Genomic DNA, 19832 nt, shown 5'->3' with positions numbered 1-19832 from the left:
GCTTTCTTTATGTAATTTTATAAAATATAGTGTGGTTACCTCCCTTTACATTAATTTTACCCGATGAAACAATCAAAGTTTTTCAGTTATGTCATGAGTTGTGTTCCATATATAGTTGTTATGCATCATGTCTTTGAGTTATGCCCCTTTAGATATTAAACCATTGTTAGTCAGCCATTATTGTATTCTCGATATACACCACAAGTTAGTGTTGAGGTTTTTACATGTAATGCACATGCATATGATGTAAATGCAGAAATCGTTGTGAGATTTTTATAAATGTGAATAATACCACTGGTTGAGTATCACATTAGTAAGAACTTGCATTCTGATATCTGAGGCATATATCTGCATGCAGATTTTCATGAAATCTCAATATCTCACATTGCAAAATAGCAATAATAATTTCTAAATTTATAGTATTTTTTTTAAAACTGACATGATCACGCATGTAGAAACCTTTGACTTTTGATAAACTTGGATAAGTGTGAGGTTAATTTTTCCCTGAACTGTTATACATTTTTGTTTGAGGGTCAGCTGATCAAAAGCCTGCTCCGAGATGCAATATTTTCTCGCTGTGTTGTATACCCAATGGTGGCCTTTATCTGTTGTTTTGCTCTTTAGTCATGTTGTTGGCTTTTAGACATATTTCCCATTTCCATTCTGAATTTTATGATGTGAGATACAGCTTTGACAACAACCTTAATTTCTGTCCTACAAACAATTTTCATTTTTACCTGAACTCTGTATACATTGACAAAGTCATCACTTCTGGTAACCATTGGTAACATACATTCTACCGTTGTACTGTCTACATATCGTAGTAAAGTTGTATAAACATCTCCTACTGGTTCCCACCCATATTGTGTGAACTGGAATATTAAAAGATCATATAATTATTTTATCTTATATTATATCAGTATTTTATTATACAAAACATTTTAAAATGCATACCATGTATGTTTATCGGTAATTCGTATATTTTCCCTTTGATTTTACTGCCTAATATAGTATCAAAGTAAAGTAAAGTAAAGTATCAACGTACTGGCTGTATCAATGAAAATATTAGGCAATACATTGTGTGACGTCATAATTACCGATAAACAGAATAATAGGTAGTTTTCGTTTTTGATACTGACTATATCATGTGGAATATCTCAACTCGCCCTAATGGGCTCGTCTAGATATTCCACATGATATAGTCAGTATCAAAAATGAAACTACCTATTATTCTATATATACATGAACAAGTTGCAATAATTTTGCAGTCAATTATCTTTATTTTCATCTTATAACAAGTTTTTACAAATATCATTACTATCTAATTGAAAAGGAATTTGACAACAGAATTTCAGTTTCAAAACTGTATTGCCTTAAACAAGCCAACAAGATTAGTCAATTTCAAATTAAGTTTAGAATTATAGTGTTGAATAGTTTGCTGGATAGGTTTTTAACATCCGGGCAGTGGCAAACATTAAATGTATTTCATAATTTAAAATCCTGATTTGTACAAGACCACCATGCTGAATTGTTTTTTAACGTACAATTTCCCAAAGTGAAACTGTGAGACCTTTTTCCATTGTTTCCTGGAGGCAATATTCTGACTCAAAGCTGACCACTATTGCTCCTACATTTATATGCAACAGACATACAGCCTGTAATTCAGTGGTTGTCATTTGTTTATGTGTTACATATTTGTTTTTCGTTCAATTTTTGTACATAAATAAGGCTGTTAGTTTTTGTCGTTTGAATTGTTTTACATTGTCATTTCGAGGCCTTTTATAGCTGACCATACAGTATGGGCTTTGCTCATTGTTGAAAGCAGTACAGTGACCTATAGTTGTTAATGTCTGTGTCATTTTGGTCTCTTGTGGATAGTAATGTCTCATTGGCAATCATACCACATCTTCTTTTTTTATATTAACGGAGAAGCAGCAAATACTAATTTTCTAGTCTTTTAGCTAAGGATCCAACCCTTTATTATTATATAAACACACTGCCATGAGAATATTCACCTTATCTGTTTCCTAATTAGGAATTGTTCTGAAATTTCACCACTTTTTAAGATTTTACAAACCCGTTAGGTCCCTTTTTAAGCAATGTATTGTACATTCTGACTGCATTGTGCATAACACTATCAAACAAGATATGTGTACACATCATAAACACTTGAAAAATCCATATGTGACTATTTTTACCAGAAATGAGTAAATAGCATTAAGGATTATTGTGACTTGAAGTCTGTACAATAATTATGTTACTATCAAGTACCTGCATTAGCGTCACATTACATTTTGTAACAAATTCACCAGACCGTAACAAATCTACATGAACTGTACTACAATGTGAAGATCTTGTATCACAGGTAACCATGGAGACAGGAACTTCAGTGGTTGTTGTCATTTCTGTTGTTGTTGTTGTTGTTGTTGAAGTGGTTGTTGAAGGAGTTGTTGTCATGGTTACAGTAGGTGGAGCTGTTGTTGTTGTGATTACAGTTGTTGCAGTTGTTGGTGCTAAAGTTGTGCTGGTTGTTGTAGTTGTTGGGGTCGTTGCGCTGGAGGTTGTTGGCATGGTAGTTGAACTTGTGGTTGTTGTGACCTCTGCTGGTAGAAATTTTCACAACAAAAATTATTTACAGTGACTTGACTGTTAGTGTTGCTATCCGACTATTGCAACTCATTAAAAAACTTGACCAAATTGCAATTCTACAGCAGTTTGTGTCAAAATTCTGACCAGTTGAACAGTTTGGTTTTATAAAACAAATTGCAATTTGGTCAGAATTTTGAGTTGCAATAGTCGGATAGCAACGCTAAGTCACAGTAATTATGGCAAGTGGTAAAATTGAGAAAGGAAATGGGGAATGTGTCAAAGAGACAACAACCAGACCATAGAACAGACAACAGCCAAAGGCCACCAATAGGTCTTCAATGCAGCAAGAAACTCCCCACACCTTGAGTTTATTTCTATCTTATGAGTTTCAATGTCCCAAATCTTTTTTAATAATAAAGTTAGATAAGATATATCATATGTTCTATCAAGAAGTATTTTATTAAAATAGATGTTGAACTGTAGAAAAGGCTTCTATAATCCTCACAAAAACCAACACAAAATTTTGAGTAAATTTGCTATTATAATAATTGGTCTAATTGCTGTAAATATTGTTCTGAAACATGTTACTGATAGGGCAAACTTAATTTGAGACAGTAAAAATTAATTTTACTTGCCAAACTTAAAAATACAATTCAGATATCATAAACTTTATGTTTGAACTGTATGACATTATTTTATTTTCAATACTTAATGCTCAATTTAAAAGATGAATAAATATATATATTAAAATGGACATTCTAATATGACATGCTTCTTACCCCATATGAATAAACCCATGCTCTAAATCCAATAATTATTTTTTTGCACATGCATATATTGATTACTGCAGAATAATGAATTTTGTATCAAATTGGCATGCATTTAAAAATATTTCATTAATTTAAAACACTTCTAAACTCTTAAATGATGCACATGTTGTTACTAATTCATTTATTATGACTGTAATGTGTTGCATTCCGAAATTGATATTTTTTACCTAGATACAACAACCGTTCATGCTGGCTGTTCAAAACTCCTCCCTCTGAAAAATCACAGTGCCAGCCGTTTGCTTCTTTACAAACAAAAAAGGGAGGTTCATGGAAGAGCCTACACAATAGCTTCACCCTAATACACATTGGACATAGAAATTACCTTAATTGTACCTAATCAGAATTGAAATAATTGATGCAAGCTATACTTTATTGTAGTTTTAACATGGGTAGGCATTATATTCGTGTTATTTTAGCCCTCACTATCGCTCGGAGCAAAAATAATCACGAATATAATGCCTACCCATGTTAAAACTACAATAAAGTATAGCTTGCATCAATTATTTCTTAAATTTACCATTTTCAAAGTACTTGAAGCTAAATCTAAAAGATGAATTATTATAAAAAAACTTTACCTGTTTTGGTGAGACATTCTATTCCAGAGAATCCTTGGTAACAAAAACAGCCATTTTCTATACAAATGCCATTACCATAGCAACCTTCAGGACAAAGAATTGCTTGACGAATGTCTTCAATATTCACATCAGCAACTTCTCCCAAATCAGTAGAATTTGTTCTTTTATTCAATTGTGTTTCACATAAATTTTCTAGCAAACGTAAAACCTCTGGCATCCATGTTGAATTTTGATATGAGGTTGCCAAGGCAACACAGATATTCATCACTGTGTCTATGTCAATTCTAATTCTATTTAAGCAAAGTTTTGGCAATCCCTGACGTCATAAACATATTTTTACAACTGTCATTTGCAAGCTGGCCATCCTTGACAGGCTGTTTAGTTTCAATTTCTTCATCATCAAAATCTCCTTCAAACATGTAATCTGGTATTTGATTGGTTCCTTGTGTTTTGTTTATCCAATAGAATGTTGTCTCTTTCAGATGAAATAAAAACTGTGGCATTGCAGCAGATGATTTTGGACAGGAAGTCTCATATGAAGACAGGGAACAATCACATTCTGGCATCTGATGGGGTCAAGGTCATCAATAAGAGTTCATAATTCTCAAACAAACTAAGTCCTGGAAGTAACCTGAAAAAAACTTTTCGATAAGATCTCCATATGTTACCACTGTAAGAATTAATAATACTATTATCAATTCCATTAAAAGATGAATAATTTCACAAAATTCTTTTCTGATACATAACTGGAGCATGCTAAGCAAAGACGCAGAACATTAAAAACCAAGAATGTGTCCATAGTACACTGATGCCCCAATAGCACTATCATTTTCTATGTTCAGTGGAACGACCTCGACCAAAAACTTTAACCTGAAGCGGGGCAGACGAACATACTGGACATAAATGGGGCATAATAAATGGGGCAAAAAAAATAAATGCTTGGTTGATCTAGAGGCCAAATGCTCCTCAATAGAAGCCAGCACATTCAATACAGCTAATTATGGGATCTTTAAATATCCAAGATGTCTGACATTTGTATTGCTATTTTAACCCCATGGAAAGAAATGTTTCTACAGTATGTGGAATGGTAGAAGAACAATTAAATGATGACAACACCTTATATGGATCAGACTATGTAACTTACCTCCAATCAACAAGAGGCTGACTTGTCTGTACATCGTTGCTATGGTACCATGTATTATTACCAATCTGACCACACAATCCATCCATCCTGTCTGTAAAATAGCCTGATGACTGGACAGTCAAGGTCATACTTTGGTGTCGAAGGTCAATTCGTACCTGAGCTTTATTGTCCAAAACAATCTGAAGAGAAAGTTGCTTAGAGATACTATTTTGATAAACAAGATTTTCATTTTCAAACGTTTTTCCGTAAACTTTGAGCCTTCTTTATGTGATTACTTGGCTTTTTTTAAAGTGATCATTTGATTACTATACCAAATTATTCATGATTATTTGATTTAAGAAATAATTGATGCCAGCTATACTTTATTGTAGTTTTAACATGGGTAGGCATTATATTCGTGATTATTTTTGCCAGAGCGATACCCATGTTAAAACTAAAATAAAGTATAGCTGGCATCAATTATTTCGATTCTGATTAGGACAATTACGGTAATTTCTATGTTCGCTGTGTACAAGGGTACTATATTTGTGTAGGCTCTTCCATCAACCTCCCTGTCGATTTTTATCCAACTAGTTTAAACCAGTTTAATTTCGCAAAGTTGTGTATTTCTAAAATTTAAAATTGAAACAGAAATTAACAAATTTATTAACTTAAACAATATTTGTGTCACAAAATAACAGAAAAGTTATAAGTCAACGTCTTTGTCTATGAGGTCAATTTCTGACACGCACATTTTCAAGTCAGTTGTCAATGGCGGTGGACGCACAAGGAGAATCGGGTAGGTCGATCTTTATTTACTAAATTAATTTTGTAGCATTGGTAAATATGTTCATATCTGATACAGGATTCCTTGATGAAGTTGCGCTGACATTCGAGACTTGGCAGGAGGGCTGGAGGGGCCCTTTGACAGAGATTCATTTATACTTGCGGTAGTCCAAATAATTACGACGTCTGGCAAGGCTATTTTAATTTTTTTCTGGGACGCCTTCCTTCAACGGCGTCACAGAAAAAAAATAAAATAGCCTTGCCAGACGTCATAATTATTTGGACTTAACTTGCGGTAGCTTCACCCTGTAAAGTTGATAAAAGGGCATGTACGCCTTTGTGCATCTGACGATTTCAAATGCTGTATTACATGATGATTAAAATTAATACTGAGAGACAATCTTGTTGCATTTGTAAAATAGATTGGAAACCTTGGTGGTATATTGGTAATTACGCCTATTTTTTTTATAGGAGAATGGGGTTCTATTCCCTGCTAGGGTCAATCCATTTCATCATAAATATGAAACAATTTTGTCATTGCAGTACAACAGTTATAATTAACCTATACTTTATTTTATATTATATCGTCAGATCATATGTTTCAATGAAATTATTATATACATGCCTTTTAACAAGATAGATGAAACGTGTTTTTCAGTGGGAGGGGTTTTGAAGTTAGAACAGCCAACATGAACATTGCGGTATCTAGGTCAAATATGTCAATTTCGAATTGTAACACATTGTTGTCATTGTAAAAGTATTAGTAACAAAATGTGTATCATATTTTAGTGTTTGAAAGTGTCCCAAGTTAATGAAATACATTAAATGCGTATACCAATTTAATAAAATTCATTTTTCTGCCGTAGTCAATATACGCATGTGTAAACTAATTTTATTGGATAATAAAGTATGGTTTCTTTACAAAGCTAAAGAAGCACGTCATATTAGAATATTTGATAATCTAGGACAGTATTTTTGATTGTTTGATACTTAAAACAAAAAATTAATGATTATGCAATTATATCGACAAAAGATTATGTTATACTTTGGACAAACCCTATGAGGGGCCTCAACTTTAGCCCTACAAAACATCCTGCATGTTGATTATTGTAACCTTGTTTTTGCTCCATGATGTTTTTGTTAGCCTTTTAAAAATGTAGACTGATTACTTGATAGATTTTTGGTGTTTAATGTCACCTTCAGCATCATTGGCTACTGTGGATTCATTTTGGTGAATTGAGGAAAATTTGCATTTTTGCTGATATTTGATTTCGTAATTTTCCAAAAGTCTTATAACCATTCAGAAAAAATGTAATTTGTTGAACTTTTAAATTCGTGATTTCCTTGTACAACTTATCTATGAAAATTGGTAAACAGCGAGAAATGAAGAATATACAGTATATTGTGGACTGGTTTATATTAATGAAGGAAGAATGCTTTCCCAGAGAGAACCACTGACTGTTTTTTTATTTCTTTCTTATACTTACATATATCAATTTCCCATGCCGTCCTTCGAATATTTTCATGTTAGCCCTCATGGCAGGGCGATATTGTATAAATATATCCCCTTCCTTATTAGTTGACCTACATCTGTCTATTATCAGTCTTGTCTCCTTGTAGTAGATGGCAGCACCACAAACACAAAGTAAATTTTCATCTGGACAGCTGGTCACTCGTATCTGAATCTGTTAAAGATATATAAGAATACTGTATTTTGATTGGTTGGTAGCCAATGTATTTTTCGCTTATTCTAACCTTTTTTTTCCCATTTTAAACAAATTTGCATATTTTTCACCACTGCTTGTGAAATTTGCCTTAAACTAAAATATTTTCCTTTCACCAGTACAGAGAGTTTCAATCAAAAGCCAATCGGTGTAATTAAACAGATATATATAGAATAATAGGTAGTTTCGTTTTTGATACTGACTATATCATGTCGAATATCTAGACGAGCCCGTTAAGATATTCCACATGATATAGTCAGTATCAAAAACAAAACTACCTAATATTCTGTTTATCGGTAATTATGACGTCACACAATGTATTGCCTAATATTTTCAGTGATACAGCCAGTACGTTGATACTTGAAAATATTAGGCAGTAAGATCAAAGGGAAAATATATGAATTACCGATAAATCATGTTATGGAGGGGTATTTGCGAAAAATTTGCCTAGCAGCTCAGGAAATTTAATAGGTCCCTAGAATGATATTTTTTTGCAAGTACACATCCATAACATAATATATCTGTTTAATTAAATATATTGGTGCAGATCTTCAACTTGTGTGATATAAATATAATGTTTCAAGCAATACATGTAAAATGAAGAGAATTTAAAACACATGCACATTTTTGGTGGAGAACAGAACATATTTTCAATCAGAACTTATTATGTGACATAATATATTAAAACAAGAATTTGTCCCCAGTACACGGATGCCCCACTCACACGATCATTTTATATGTTCAGTGGACCGTGAAAATGGGGTTAAACCTCTAATTTGGAATTAAAATTAGAAAGATCATATCATAGGGAACATGTGTACTGAGTTTCAAGTTGATTGGACTTCAACTTCATCAACAACTATCTTGACCAAAAACTTTAACCTGAAGCCAGACAGACAGGACCAACAAACAAATGGGACAGATAGGCAAACAAACGAACAAAACAGATGCACTGACCAGAAAACATAATGCCCCTCTACTATCGTAGGTGAAGCATAAAAATAAATGATTTCATGACTTTTTGAATAGGACGAAATACTTAAAAAATATATACTTACCTCAAACTCATTATTTCTGCTCTTCAGGAGGATGTATGTTCCTCTTCTAGATAATTTAGACATACTGAAAGCATAAATAAAAGGCGCAATTATACAATTAATTGATTTCAACTTCTATTAAATAGGCTATTTGAAACTTTCTAACAAAATTTAAGAGTTAAAACTAAAATCATATATGTGTCTTTCTATGTTGTGATGTTACCCTATTGTTTCAGGTAAGGGTGAAGGTGGGTACCTATTAAAATGTTTAAACCAGCTGCATTTAAATACACATGTCCTAAGTTAGGAACCTGATTTTCACTGGTTGAAAACTGTACTTTTACCTATAATGGTTAACTTTTATAAATTGTGACTTGGATCGATGTAGAGTAGTCTCATTGGCATTCATACCACATCTTCTAATATCTAAGAACCACTATTCAGGATTAAAAAGGGGGAGAGTGTCAGTCTGAAAACACTAATTGTATTCTGCAGGCAAATGAGCATGCACTTATAATAAAGAGCTTGTTTTGTTTTTATAGTAAAAGTGTTTTGTCAATCAAGAAATTAGGAGGTTATGATAGATAACTAGAATAAAACTTAAAGGCAATTCAAATCTTGACAAAATTCATGTTAAAAACAAAGATTGAAGACAGAACATGTGTAACTGCCTGTTGTTTGATTTCCTTCTAAATGACTTTGCACCGCAAATTATTTCATGTTATTCATATGCATACTAATTTTTCAATGATGTATAAAACAAATATTTCATTTTAGGTTTTCTTACTTGTTCTGGAATGACAAAATAAATACACCAGCAGTCATGTAACAGGAAGCTGATGGCAGATCTATCACTTTTATCTACAAATAAAAATATTAACTGTTCAATTATTCAGCATTCCTTCCATTTGTAAAGAAACATTCATGCAACTCCATAATGGTAAAAGTGACGCCACTCAAATTACACCTCGGTCTGAGTTTTGTGGTTATGCATTGTGATTACTTTTATAAAATTTAGTAGAGGGAAACTTATGTTAGAGAAGGGAAACAAATTTTGGATGTACTGAGGAACATTAGGTCATCAAATTATTAAAACTGACAAAAATTGATAAAAGTTCAAAGGTCATTTTGCATAAAAACCTATTTAGTTAAGGTGACCTTGAGAAACCAATTTTGTAGTGTCCTACTGAGGACCAAGGGTCATAGAAATTATTAAACTGCTAAATATTGATATAAAGCTCAAATGTCATATTGCGAAAAAACATTTGACATTAATTTACCTTTGCTTGTACAGTATCTTGATTCCACATGACCTGTTCATCCACATACAGGTAGCCAGAAATATGAATGTCCTTGACATTTAAAGTGTAAAGGTTAGGGGTCATTGCAACCTTGACCTGTTGTGTGATGCATCCAATACCTTGACATCTGTCATTAGGTCGGAACTCTAGGATACAACGGGATAGTAAAACATTTGACAGTGTATTCCCTGGAATTACAAAAATAATATAGCGAACAGATTTATTATCCTGGAACTTTTTGAATACTTAAAAAATGCAGAAATATAACAATATGATAAGGTGTCTGTACAGTGAGTGGTGATTGGTGCCGTCTTAAACTTCCAGTAAGGTGAGAGTTTTTTTGGCTCCCTGTTGATGTCTCACTGTGAGATGAAGAACAGCAATAAAAACATTCTTCCTTTGCTTTTTGTGTTGTTGTTGTTTAAAATTTTGTGTTGTGAATGTACTGATTTTGTGTCACGACTGTATATACCGCCTTATCCTTATCCTTCTTTTTTCTATTATACTAAAATACATGAAATTCAAAATATATATTCATGTGAGGTTCTCATATGAGTTCTGAAATATGTAATGTATTCTATTAAGTTTTCACAAAAGGTGTAATCCGGTTTTGGCAGGCAGTATATAAAGAAAGTTTGCACCAAATTTGATTATCAAAGTTTGGGCAGTGACCAGTGTTATTATTATTATGCATATTGAAGTATAATTTTCATTAGGAATTCTGTTTTTTTAATGTATTGAAGTTGTATGTAAAGAATAAACATGCATTTGTTAGTTATTATGATTCTAATGAACAAATGAGATCCTAACCTTTTGGATATTTAACTGTTAACACCATGTCTAGTTTACACTTCTCTGTTTCACATGTTAATGGCACCGTGGACACAAATGTTAATGTCTCTGGCTGTCCATTCTCTTGTAAAACTATATTGGTCTCCATCACCTGTTAATATAAAAAAATTGTTGTTAAAGTCAACTGTCAGATTAGTGTATTACTAAATAAAAATTAGGGGGCTGATCCAGCCATTTAAAAAAAAAGGGGTGTCTAGAACTCTGGATAAAAGGGGGGTTTCAACCATAAATACTCATTCAAAGGTATTGATCGTAAAAAAAACAGAAGGGGGGTTCCAACAATATACTCTATTCAAATCTCTATGAAAGGCAAAGTTGATACAATAAGCTGATTTATAACCCTTGTATGTAGCTCTTCACGTATTAAGATGTTGAATTAATTGTGCTTTTGTCTCATCTTTTTTCACATCTACCTTCATCTCATTTATTTTCTGTAAATTGAGAAATAACAAATTGAGTCATAAATATAGATCTTTATATCATGCAGGGTTGGCAAAAACCCGGGTTTTATAAGTATTGCCGCAGCCCAGTGGGAAATACTGGGAAAACCCGGGTTTTACTGGGTTTTATTGGGTAATACTGGGTTATATAAGATACTGGTCTGAATTTTATAGAGGACTCAGTAATCAAATACAAATGCAAAACATTTAAGATATATATAAACAAATTTTGATTTAGAAATAAGTTTACCGTTTACCATGTTTACGTGTTTGAGAGTCTTATAATTCATACATGTACATGTACATGAAAGAAAAGGTACTTTGAAATAATTTATATTAGAACACAGATACATGTATTTTTACATAACAATAATCATCCTTTCCATTTCTATAAGAGTTATGACAAGACCCTACAGGGTGTTTATTTAGCATTATAATTGCATATATAGCAATTTTAAATTTACAATTCACATAAACACTGTACAAATAAAATGCATTTTTTTCAAAGTTTGGATTATTGAAACAAAATTTCTAAAAACATCAATAGAACAAATTTTATACCCAATTGAATTTAGTGATCTCTTATGAATTGATGTTGCAAACTTCATTGAAGATTTATGAGAGAATGAAATACAATAGGAAAAATCTGAGACACAGTATATTGGAGGTCAAACTGTGTTGTGCAAGAATCTATCAAATATTTTCGGGATGCTATGAATAACAAAGAAGCTAAATTCATTCAATTATGGACATCACAATATAGCAACTAATTACAAAAACAATTAATTATGTAATAATTATGTCATAATAAAATTATCACTATTTAAAGCTCCTTCTTCTTTCTTTTGGTATCTCATTTATAAAATTTAAAGAAGGATGAGTGGAATAACATCAGTTTAAAGATGTCTGATAGGGGGTGAAATTTTTTTGTATTGTGCTACCTTAAACAGGAATTTTCTCAATATCACAAATTTAAAATTAAAATCACATTTTAGTCTAAAATGACAAATTCACAATAATAAATGCTTGCAATAATTTCTGAATTTACAGTAATTAAATTCTGCACAATTTTTTGAAAAGTGCAAATTTAACATTTAACAAATAGGAGAAAATCAATGATGATTTTACATCTAAAATCAATACTTTTGGTTTTTATCATATATACCATATATTGTCCACTTTTGAATTCTTTATATAAATTCATAAAAACTAAAGCTGTGTTCATGTCAAAATTTTTAAATATTTTTTTTTACATATGTCTATGATATGATAAACAAAAATGCTCCTGTGCTGATCTCACGATTACTTCACTACAGAACAATATATAAATAGCTGAACTATGAACTGGTTGATAAGGTAAAAAGTTATCAATACATTTTAAACCAGGAAGTAAATCTTATCTTAGGACTGGTTCATTTATTTTCAATGGGTAATTTACTTCAATTTCAGTTTATTTTTATTCTTAATTACTTTAAGTCTGTTACATTAAACAACTAGAATTTGTAGGATATGGATTAAAATGAAAGAATTCTTAATTAAAAGATTATTGGAAAAGAGAAATGAAACTGGAAAAAAGATTTTTTCCAACTTGTTTCACCTTGAATGACATCAAATGGTATAGATTGTAAGGTACAAAGTCTGAAAGGCATTCATTTGATAGCAAAAAATTCATACCGTATAAAAATGGCTCAGAACTTAATGGTTTGTCAATTCTGTGAAACTTCAAATGAACCAAAATATAAATGTGTCAATTGTGATTTAATTCTGTGTGAAGGATGTAAAATTAAAATTCACACAAAAATAAAGAAAACTGAGGTTCATCAAGTTCTTGATCTGAAAGAATTCAGTAACTTGGGAGCAAGTGAAACTATTCGTCATTTGGACCTGAAGGATATTCAATGTTTGATTCACAATGACGAACAATGCTTTATTTACTGCGAAGATTGTAAGGTGTTGCTTTGTGCGGTTTGTCTACTAGAGTCACATAGAACTCATAATCTGACAAAAATCGCTGAAGTGTATCAAAGGAAAGTAAAAGAACTGCAAGAGTTTGATGATAAAATTCAACAGGAATTGCCTTTTTATGCTGACCTTGAAAAAGAACTGAAACAGATTAAATCTGTCGAAAATGACCAGTACGATGAAATAAAAAAAAGAATCTTGAAAAAGGAAAGTGAACTAAAAGAAATCATCACTAAACAAAGAGAGAATCTCATCACAGAGTTAGACAAGCTGTGGAAGCCGAGGGAGGAAGAAATGTCAAGACAGTTGAAGGAAACTGCAGAAAAAAGTGACGCCCTTACAAGAAACAAAGCTAAAATTGAAGAGACCTTCCAATCCCACAATGCATTGGCTGTTTTTACAGCTTCTGGTAAACTAGACAATGATTTGCCTACAAGACCAGAGAATACAATATCTGAACAAATAACAGTCTTTTTAGAAACAAAAATTATCGATGATAACAAAGAAGCGTTTGGTTCTATATTAACCATTCCAGTGTTCAAGGTCGCTGAAACATTTACGTCTGAGGGGAGCATCTGGAAGATTGAAACTTTTGAAGATAATTCAAATATTTTATGTCTTTTCGGAGAATCAAAGATCAAGTCATTTAGACTTAAGAATTCAAAATGTGAAACTACAAGTATAGCAGTGGTTGACAAAGTTACCATTGTTGACATGACAAAAGCAAAAGACAATACATTACTATTCACAGTTCTTGCATCATCAGAAATTAAATGCCTACCAACTTTTACACCAGACAGTAAGGTGGAAACATTTACCTCTATCTCACCACTTTATGCCAGAGGAATTCATGCAACTCTAAAAAATATTTTCATTGGATTTAGGGATAATGGTGTATTGTTTCCACTGCAAAATGAAAGTAGAAGAGGGATACTTGTGTATGATTATAACTGTAGACACATGAGAACATACGAGTATGATACAAACAATCAGAGATTATTTTCCTTACCAGGTGTAATCACATCAAATATAAATGAGGACATCTGTGTAATTGATAGTAAAAATAATAAACCATGGGAAGGTAGAGTGGTTGTCCTTGGAAAATATGGGAACCTAAAATGGACATACAAAGGTCATCACAGCATAAATTCTAAAAATAATTTCATTCCTCAGGACCTTGTTACAACTTCCAAGGGTTTAATTTTAGTCTCAGACACTAACAGCAATGCTGTTCACATGTTATCTATGGAAGGTTGTCTAGTCACTAGTCTCAATGAAAGTCAGGGTATTGAGAAACCCTTATGTCTGAATATAAATCAAGATGGCCAGTTACAAATAGGGTGTTCTAGTTTTGGAAAAGATAAGCTTAGTAAATTACACACAGTAGATATTTCTTTGTAAAAACAAATCAAAAGGCATTCATCCAACATGTGAAAGATCCTTTTAAGGGGGCTCGTTGGTATAAACCCATTTTTTTTTTAAATATAAGATTTGGCTATTTTTTTCAATAGATGAATTTTTTCATATACTTATAAGAATCAAAGAGCAGATTGCTCTGAGGGATACGATTGCGATAGTTTTTATTGACACATGTATACATGTAGCTGGATAATTTTATTTTCACAACTAATTCAACTGCACATGTAAAATGTAATTTTATTTACGTTATCTGAATAGTTACAAAATAGCCAATCCCTGTTAAAAGTTTATGAACAATGTACTTAGGTCTATTGTGTTTTATTTTTGTACTATCAATTCCAAGTTTACTTTCCACAGCAGTCACTGAGACTCAGAGTGAGAGAAGTATTTCACTTTGTATCTTATCACCTATTTTCCAACGTTAATTCTAGGAGGAACCCCATTCCTAACTCTTTAAATATTTAATTTCCTTTGGGTCAGTGATGACTCCTTTCCGTACACATTCCTCGGTTTAAATTGCGATCGTTTTTAATATAATACGACGTTTATTGACAGAACGAGATAATTTTTCTCAACGTGTTGTTTTGATTTAAAATTCACGGAAGTGACTGCAGGAAGGGAGACAACTTGAATCAAGAGCAACCATTTAATCTATACGCATGCGCATAATTACCTAAACAAACCCTGTAGTAAGAATGTATATTAAACCTAAATGGTTCGCTATTTTTTTTTTATGGAAGTACAATATCAAATATCAGATTAATAACGGTGACATATAAGTAAAACTCCACTTCAGTTCTTATATGACAGAAATAGATTTATCTGAATTCAGAGAACTCTCACATTTTTATCACAACTGGGGAATTTCCTCTGACGTGTTTCTAAATTTATAAAAACACTAAATATAAATACTGCTTAATTCTGATTTTCTGTGTTGTTAAAAACACGCATATAAGTCAAGGGAAATATCAAACATGAAGATTATGAAAAGAACATTATAGGAAAGTTGTTTAATTTCAATCCCTTTGTTTGTTTTTTACCTTTTAAAGCAAGACAATCATAAGAATCTGAGATGGTCCTTAATGTTTAAAATAAAACGGTTGACGTGAGGGCATTGTCCTGAGCCACTGGTACAACTCTACAGATTGCTTGAAAGCGGGTGCAATCGTATCCCAAAATCAAAATTAAAAAATGGGGTAACAGTTCATTTAAGCTCACTTTCTGCCTTCGAATAAAGCTTGCATTTTTGTTAAGGTACTTTTTTTTCTGTTGAACTAATAGGAGAAATAGAGGTTATATCTAAATAAAAAAAGAAATTAATTACAGAAATCATTTAAATTTTACAATTGTTTAGTTGAAGTACAGCTTATTTGAAAAAAAAATATTTAAAAATATAGGTCACTGATAAGTTAAAAAAGATATTTCAATTTTGATGCAAAAAAAATGGCATTTTTGCACCAAAGGGAGATAATTTGGAGCTTTTTCAATGATATAAAATTAGTCATCTGGGGACAAAACGAATTTATTTTTTTGGGTTTATTACCATATCATAAAGTAACAACTTATAGTGTAGGTGTAGATAAAAAATTTGTAATAAAAAAAATATATATTGAAAATTTATTTGAAATTTTTGTATCCTCAAGCCTCCTTATGCATTTTACAGTGTGGTCCAAAATTCATACAGCTGATCTACATTATTCCTCTGTCCAAATTTTTTATCATTTGTATTGCGTGATCACGCAAATACGCAGCTTATCTGGAGCTCTGTTCTATACAAGATGCTATTTTACCAGTTCATCCACTTTGAGATCTTTAGATTATCACAGACATATGTACCTTATTACAATGTATTACAGACTTGAATTTTTTATTAATTTAAAAATTGATATTTGTATTTATGTTTGAATAATTATAAATTTACACAAAAAATCTTTCATCTACAGATGTGCCAGTGGTCTTACAATTAAATTTATTATAGATACAAGCTTGTGCTTGAGGAAATACACACTAAAGATTCATTACTAAATGGAAATAAAAAATTTACATTACATGTATGTTTCATTATATTAGAATACATCAAGGCATTCCTTAATTATATATTTGATACCAATAAATGTAATTTTCATGACTGCACATGTATGAATACTTAAGTTCATGGTTGAAGAATAAAAATTGAATTGTAAGAATAAAAAATAAATTTTTGATGCTTCAATAAAATTGAAATAAAAGACAAATGTCACGCTTGTACATACAACAAATTCAGAAATATTTCTATTTACAAAGGGACATAACCCCTTAATAGTGAGAGACATAGGTTCCACTGAAACATATTGATCTGGCCCCAATTCTTACCTGTATTCCCAAGAACAGTAACTCTGAAGATTTGCTTTGTTTCTGATGGACAGGCATAACTTCACATGCAACCTAAAATGCATAAAGAAAATTACAATGAGTTTAAAAATACCATTGAATCGTCAATCTTATTGCTTTTTTGGATATCTATGATACTGGTGTCCAAATTTTATGCCATATAACTATGCATTTGCCACATGCAGGATTGAACTTGCAACATCAGTGATGACAGGCTAATGATACTGTATATGAACGACTTAGACCACTCAGCCAGCAAAGTCTTAAATAATGATAAGATGCATATATAAATGAAAACATAAATTCACATCACCCTTTTCAAGTGTCAGATTTGTACTAGCAACTCTGTCAGTGCCTAAGAGTATACCATCCGGCTTTGATGGGATTCACATTCTTGATCATTCTTTAGTTTTCTATGTAGTGTCTGGGGATTATTTTGTCTTTTTAATGTTTAAAGTTTTTTGCCAAGGCGTTGTCATAAGTTTTTCTTGAGCAACATATATATCTTACAAATGTGACCTACCGAATTAAGACTTATTCCAGGATGTGTACATAAGTATTTGATGGGCAACATGATGGGTGCTGCATGTGGAGCGAGATCTGCTTACGTTTTCAGAGCATCTGAGATCACCCCCAGTTTTTGGCGGGGTTAGTATTGCTCAAGTCTTTAGTTTCTATGTTGTGTTTTGTGTATTATTGTTTGATTGTAGTTTTTTTTTTCTTTGTTAACAATGGTGTTGTCAGTTCATTTTTTGACTTATGAGTTTGAATGTCCTGCTATTATGTTTTGCCTCTCTTTAACATAAGTTTTGAATGTCTGATTGGATATATCTTACCGGGGTACTTCTTTTGAATATAAATTAATTAAATGTTTGGTACATACAATGTACACTTGTATCATGTTCACTAGCCAAGGATTACAATCCAGTCCATCGTAATCCTTGGTTAGTGAAGATGGGTATACTTACAGAGTCTCCTGTGAGAACATCTTTCCCCAGAACCACTTGGTCCCTTGTGTCTGACAGGAATTTGAACTTAATAACCGTAGATACACCATTCCTGATCCTGATCCAGGTTACAGAGAAGGTTGGCTTATGTTGTGATACAGTGATGTTATTCACATCAAATAAACACACAACTGATACCCTATCTGGATATTTTTTCACATGCAACTTTGGTTTAGAAATCTCAACAACAACATCTGAAAATATAACTTTGAATATGAACTCATATAATAACAAATTGCTTTATTATTAGAATGTGAGCTCAAACCATACCATTGGTTATAACTATTTGATAACTTGCCACCTTTTCTGAGATTTCGGACAGGGGTCTTTTGATTAGTTTGTATTCATTTTGAAAATATTTTCTATGTTCTTTGTATTTTAGCACTCCATTTCTCCAATCTATAATTATGAGTTTATTTTCTCCTTTCTTTATTATTTTGGCCTAATATTCTGGGTTTGTTTTTAACCATAATTTACTCTCTATCATATGAACCTGATCCAGTCTAACTTTTTATATTTTTTCAACTGAAGAAAATCCAGAATGCGTCCATAGTACACGGATGCCCCATAAAATGCATGAAGCGGAGAGACAGACGGCTCGAACAATGGGACGAACAAACTGATGTATTCATGAATGAAAGAATGGAAGAATTATAGACAAATGGAGGTACAGACCGGAAAACATAATGCCCCTCTACTATCGTAGGTGGTGCAAGCGTTGAGCTATTTGACAGGTTAATAGTAGTCCCAACTATTGGACCTCAGTGAAATATGACAGCTTAAGCGCCATTGTATTTCACCAATTTTCAAATTTCAAATGCAGCTATTTGCTTGGATAAAGTTGAGAATACTGCAGGAGTTACAACTTACCATTCTACCTATTGTATCTAGCATTGATTCAGAATATATATGAAGTACACTTGAAACAGTAGGGTTGTGTTTCAGCTTTTTATAATTACCATTATAATAGTTGATTTATCCCCAACATTTATTGTCTCTTTCAGTATAATAAAACACTTACTGAGTGGATATTCATGGTATAGCAAGTTAATTATACCTTCAGATACAACGATTGCCCCTCGGCTATGCCTTGGGGCAATAGTAACTTAGTTGCACCTAAGAGACAATAAACTCACTATTCCACTCATACATTTTTTGTATCCAGTCAATAAATATCCTGTGTTTTTACAGTTTTATAACAAATATGTTCATTTGCTTAACTTTAAATTCAATTACATACAGACTCCTAGAAATTCAATTTCACCAAATAGGAGTAACATTTCTCAGTGTCTGAACTTGTCACTGGTCATAAAAATTTTCAAGCATGATAATGGCATTGAGACTTAGAAATCAACCAATCAAAATACTGGTTTTGGTTTTTCAAGAATAAATTTTGTGCTGACATTACTTACCAACACATTTTTGCAAATGAAGCACATAAACTTGTCCAACTCCACACACCACATCTATCGCTGAAAAAATATAAAAAAAACTTGTTAAAATACATTGAGGGAATGTGGTAAAATGATGTGAAATTCAATAAGCCTCAGTTCACCTAGGTTGGTCCCCTCTGTAAAACATTCAGTATGCCTTCGGAATATACAAATATTGTCAAGAATTTCAATAACAGCCGGGATACAGACTACAGTTCACCAGACCACTTTTAAGACAATTTAAGTGGTTTCAATCCTTTTTAACGGTCACAGGTAATTCTAAATCAGATTTCAGGTTGCAAGGTTTACAGAGAAGCACTTCAGACATGTCAGATACATACAATTTATATAGTACTATTTCAGCAGAAGTAAAAAGATTAATAC

At 32.1% G+C, this 19832-nt stretch overlaps 2 protein-coding genes across 2 annotated transcripts; one reads left to right on the top strand and one right to left on the bottom strand.

The window, feature by feature from the left end:
- Window positions 1–735: 735 nt before the first annotated feature.
- Window positions 736–19515, bottom strand: LOC139504621 (von Willebrand factor D and EGF domain-containing protein-like). The gene is made up of 12 exons (XM_071294671.1): window positions 19428–19515; window positions 17977–18209; window positions 16991–17062; window positions 10776–10908; window positions 9945–10153; window positions 9452–9525; window positions 8686–8749; window positions 7391–7588; window positions 5139–5317; window positions 3995–4625; window positions 2272–2600; window positions 736–872 (listed from the first exon to the last, which is right to left on the bottom strand). Exons 3-10 carry the CDS (start codon window positions 17045–17047, stop codon window positions 4547–4549), a joined length of 993 nt encoding a protein of 330 aa, XP_071150772.1. The 5' UTR covers window positions 17048–17062; window positions 17977–18209; window positions 19428–19515; the 3' UTR covers window positions 736–872; window positions 2272–2600; window positions 3995–4546.
- On the top strand, window positions 12769–16032 carry LOC139504622 (uncharacterized). The gene has a single exon (XM_071294672.1). It carries the CDS (start codon window positions 12860–12862, stop codon window positions 14618–14620), a length of 1761 nt encoding a protein of 586 aa, XP_071150773.1. The 5' UTR covers window positions 12769–12859; the 3' UTR covers window positions 14621–16032.
- Window positions 19516–19832: the final 317 nt, after the last annotated feature.

Source organism: Mytilus edulis, unplaced genomic scaffold (genome assembly GCF_963676685.1).
Source record: "Mytilus edulis unplaced genomic scaffold, xbMytEdul2.2 SCAFFOLD_872, whole genome shotgun sequence".
Lineage (NCBI taxonomy): Eukaryota > Metazoa > Mollusca > Bivalvia > Mytilida > Mytilidae > Mytilus > Mytilus edulis.
The sequence above is the reverse complement of the archived record's forward strand: the minus strand, read 5'-3'. Positions and strand labels throughout refer to the sequence as shown.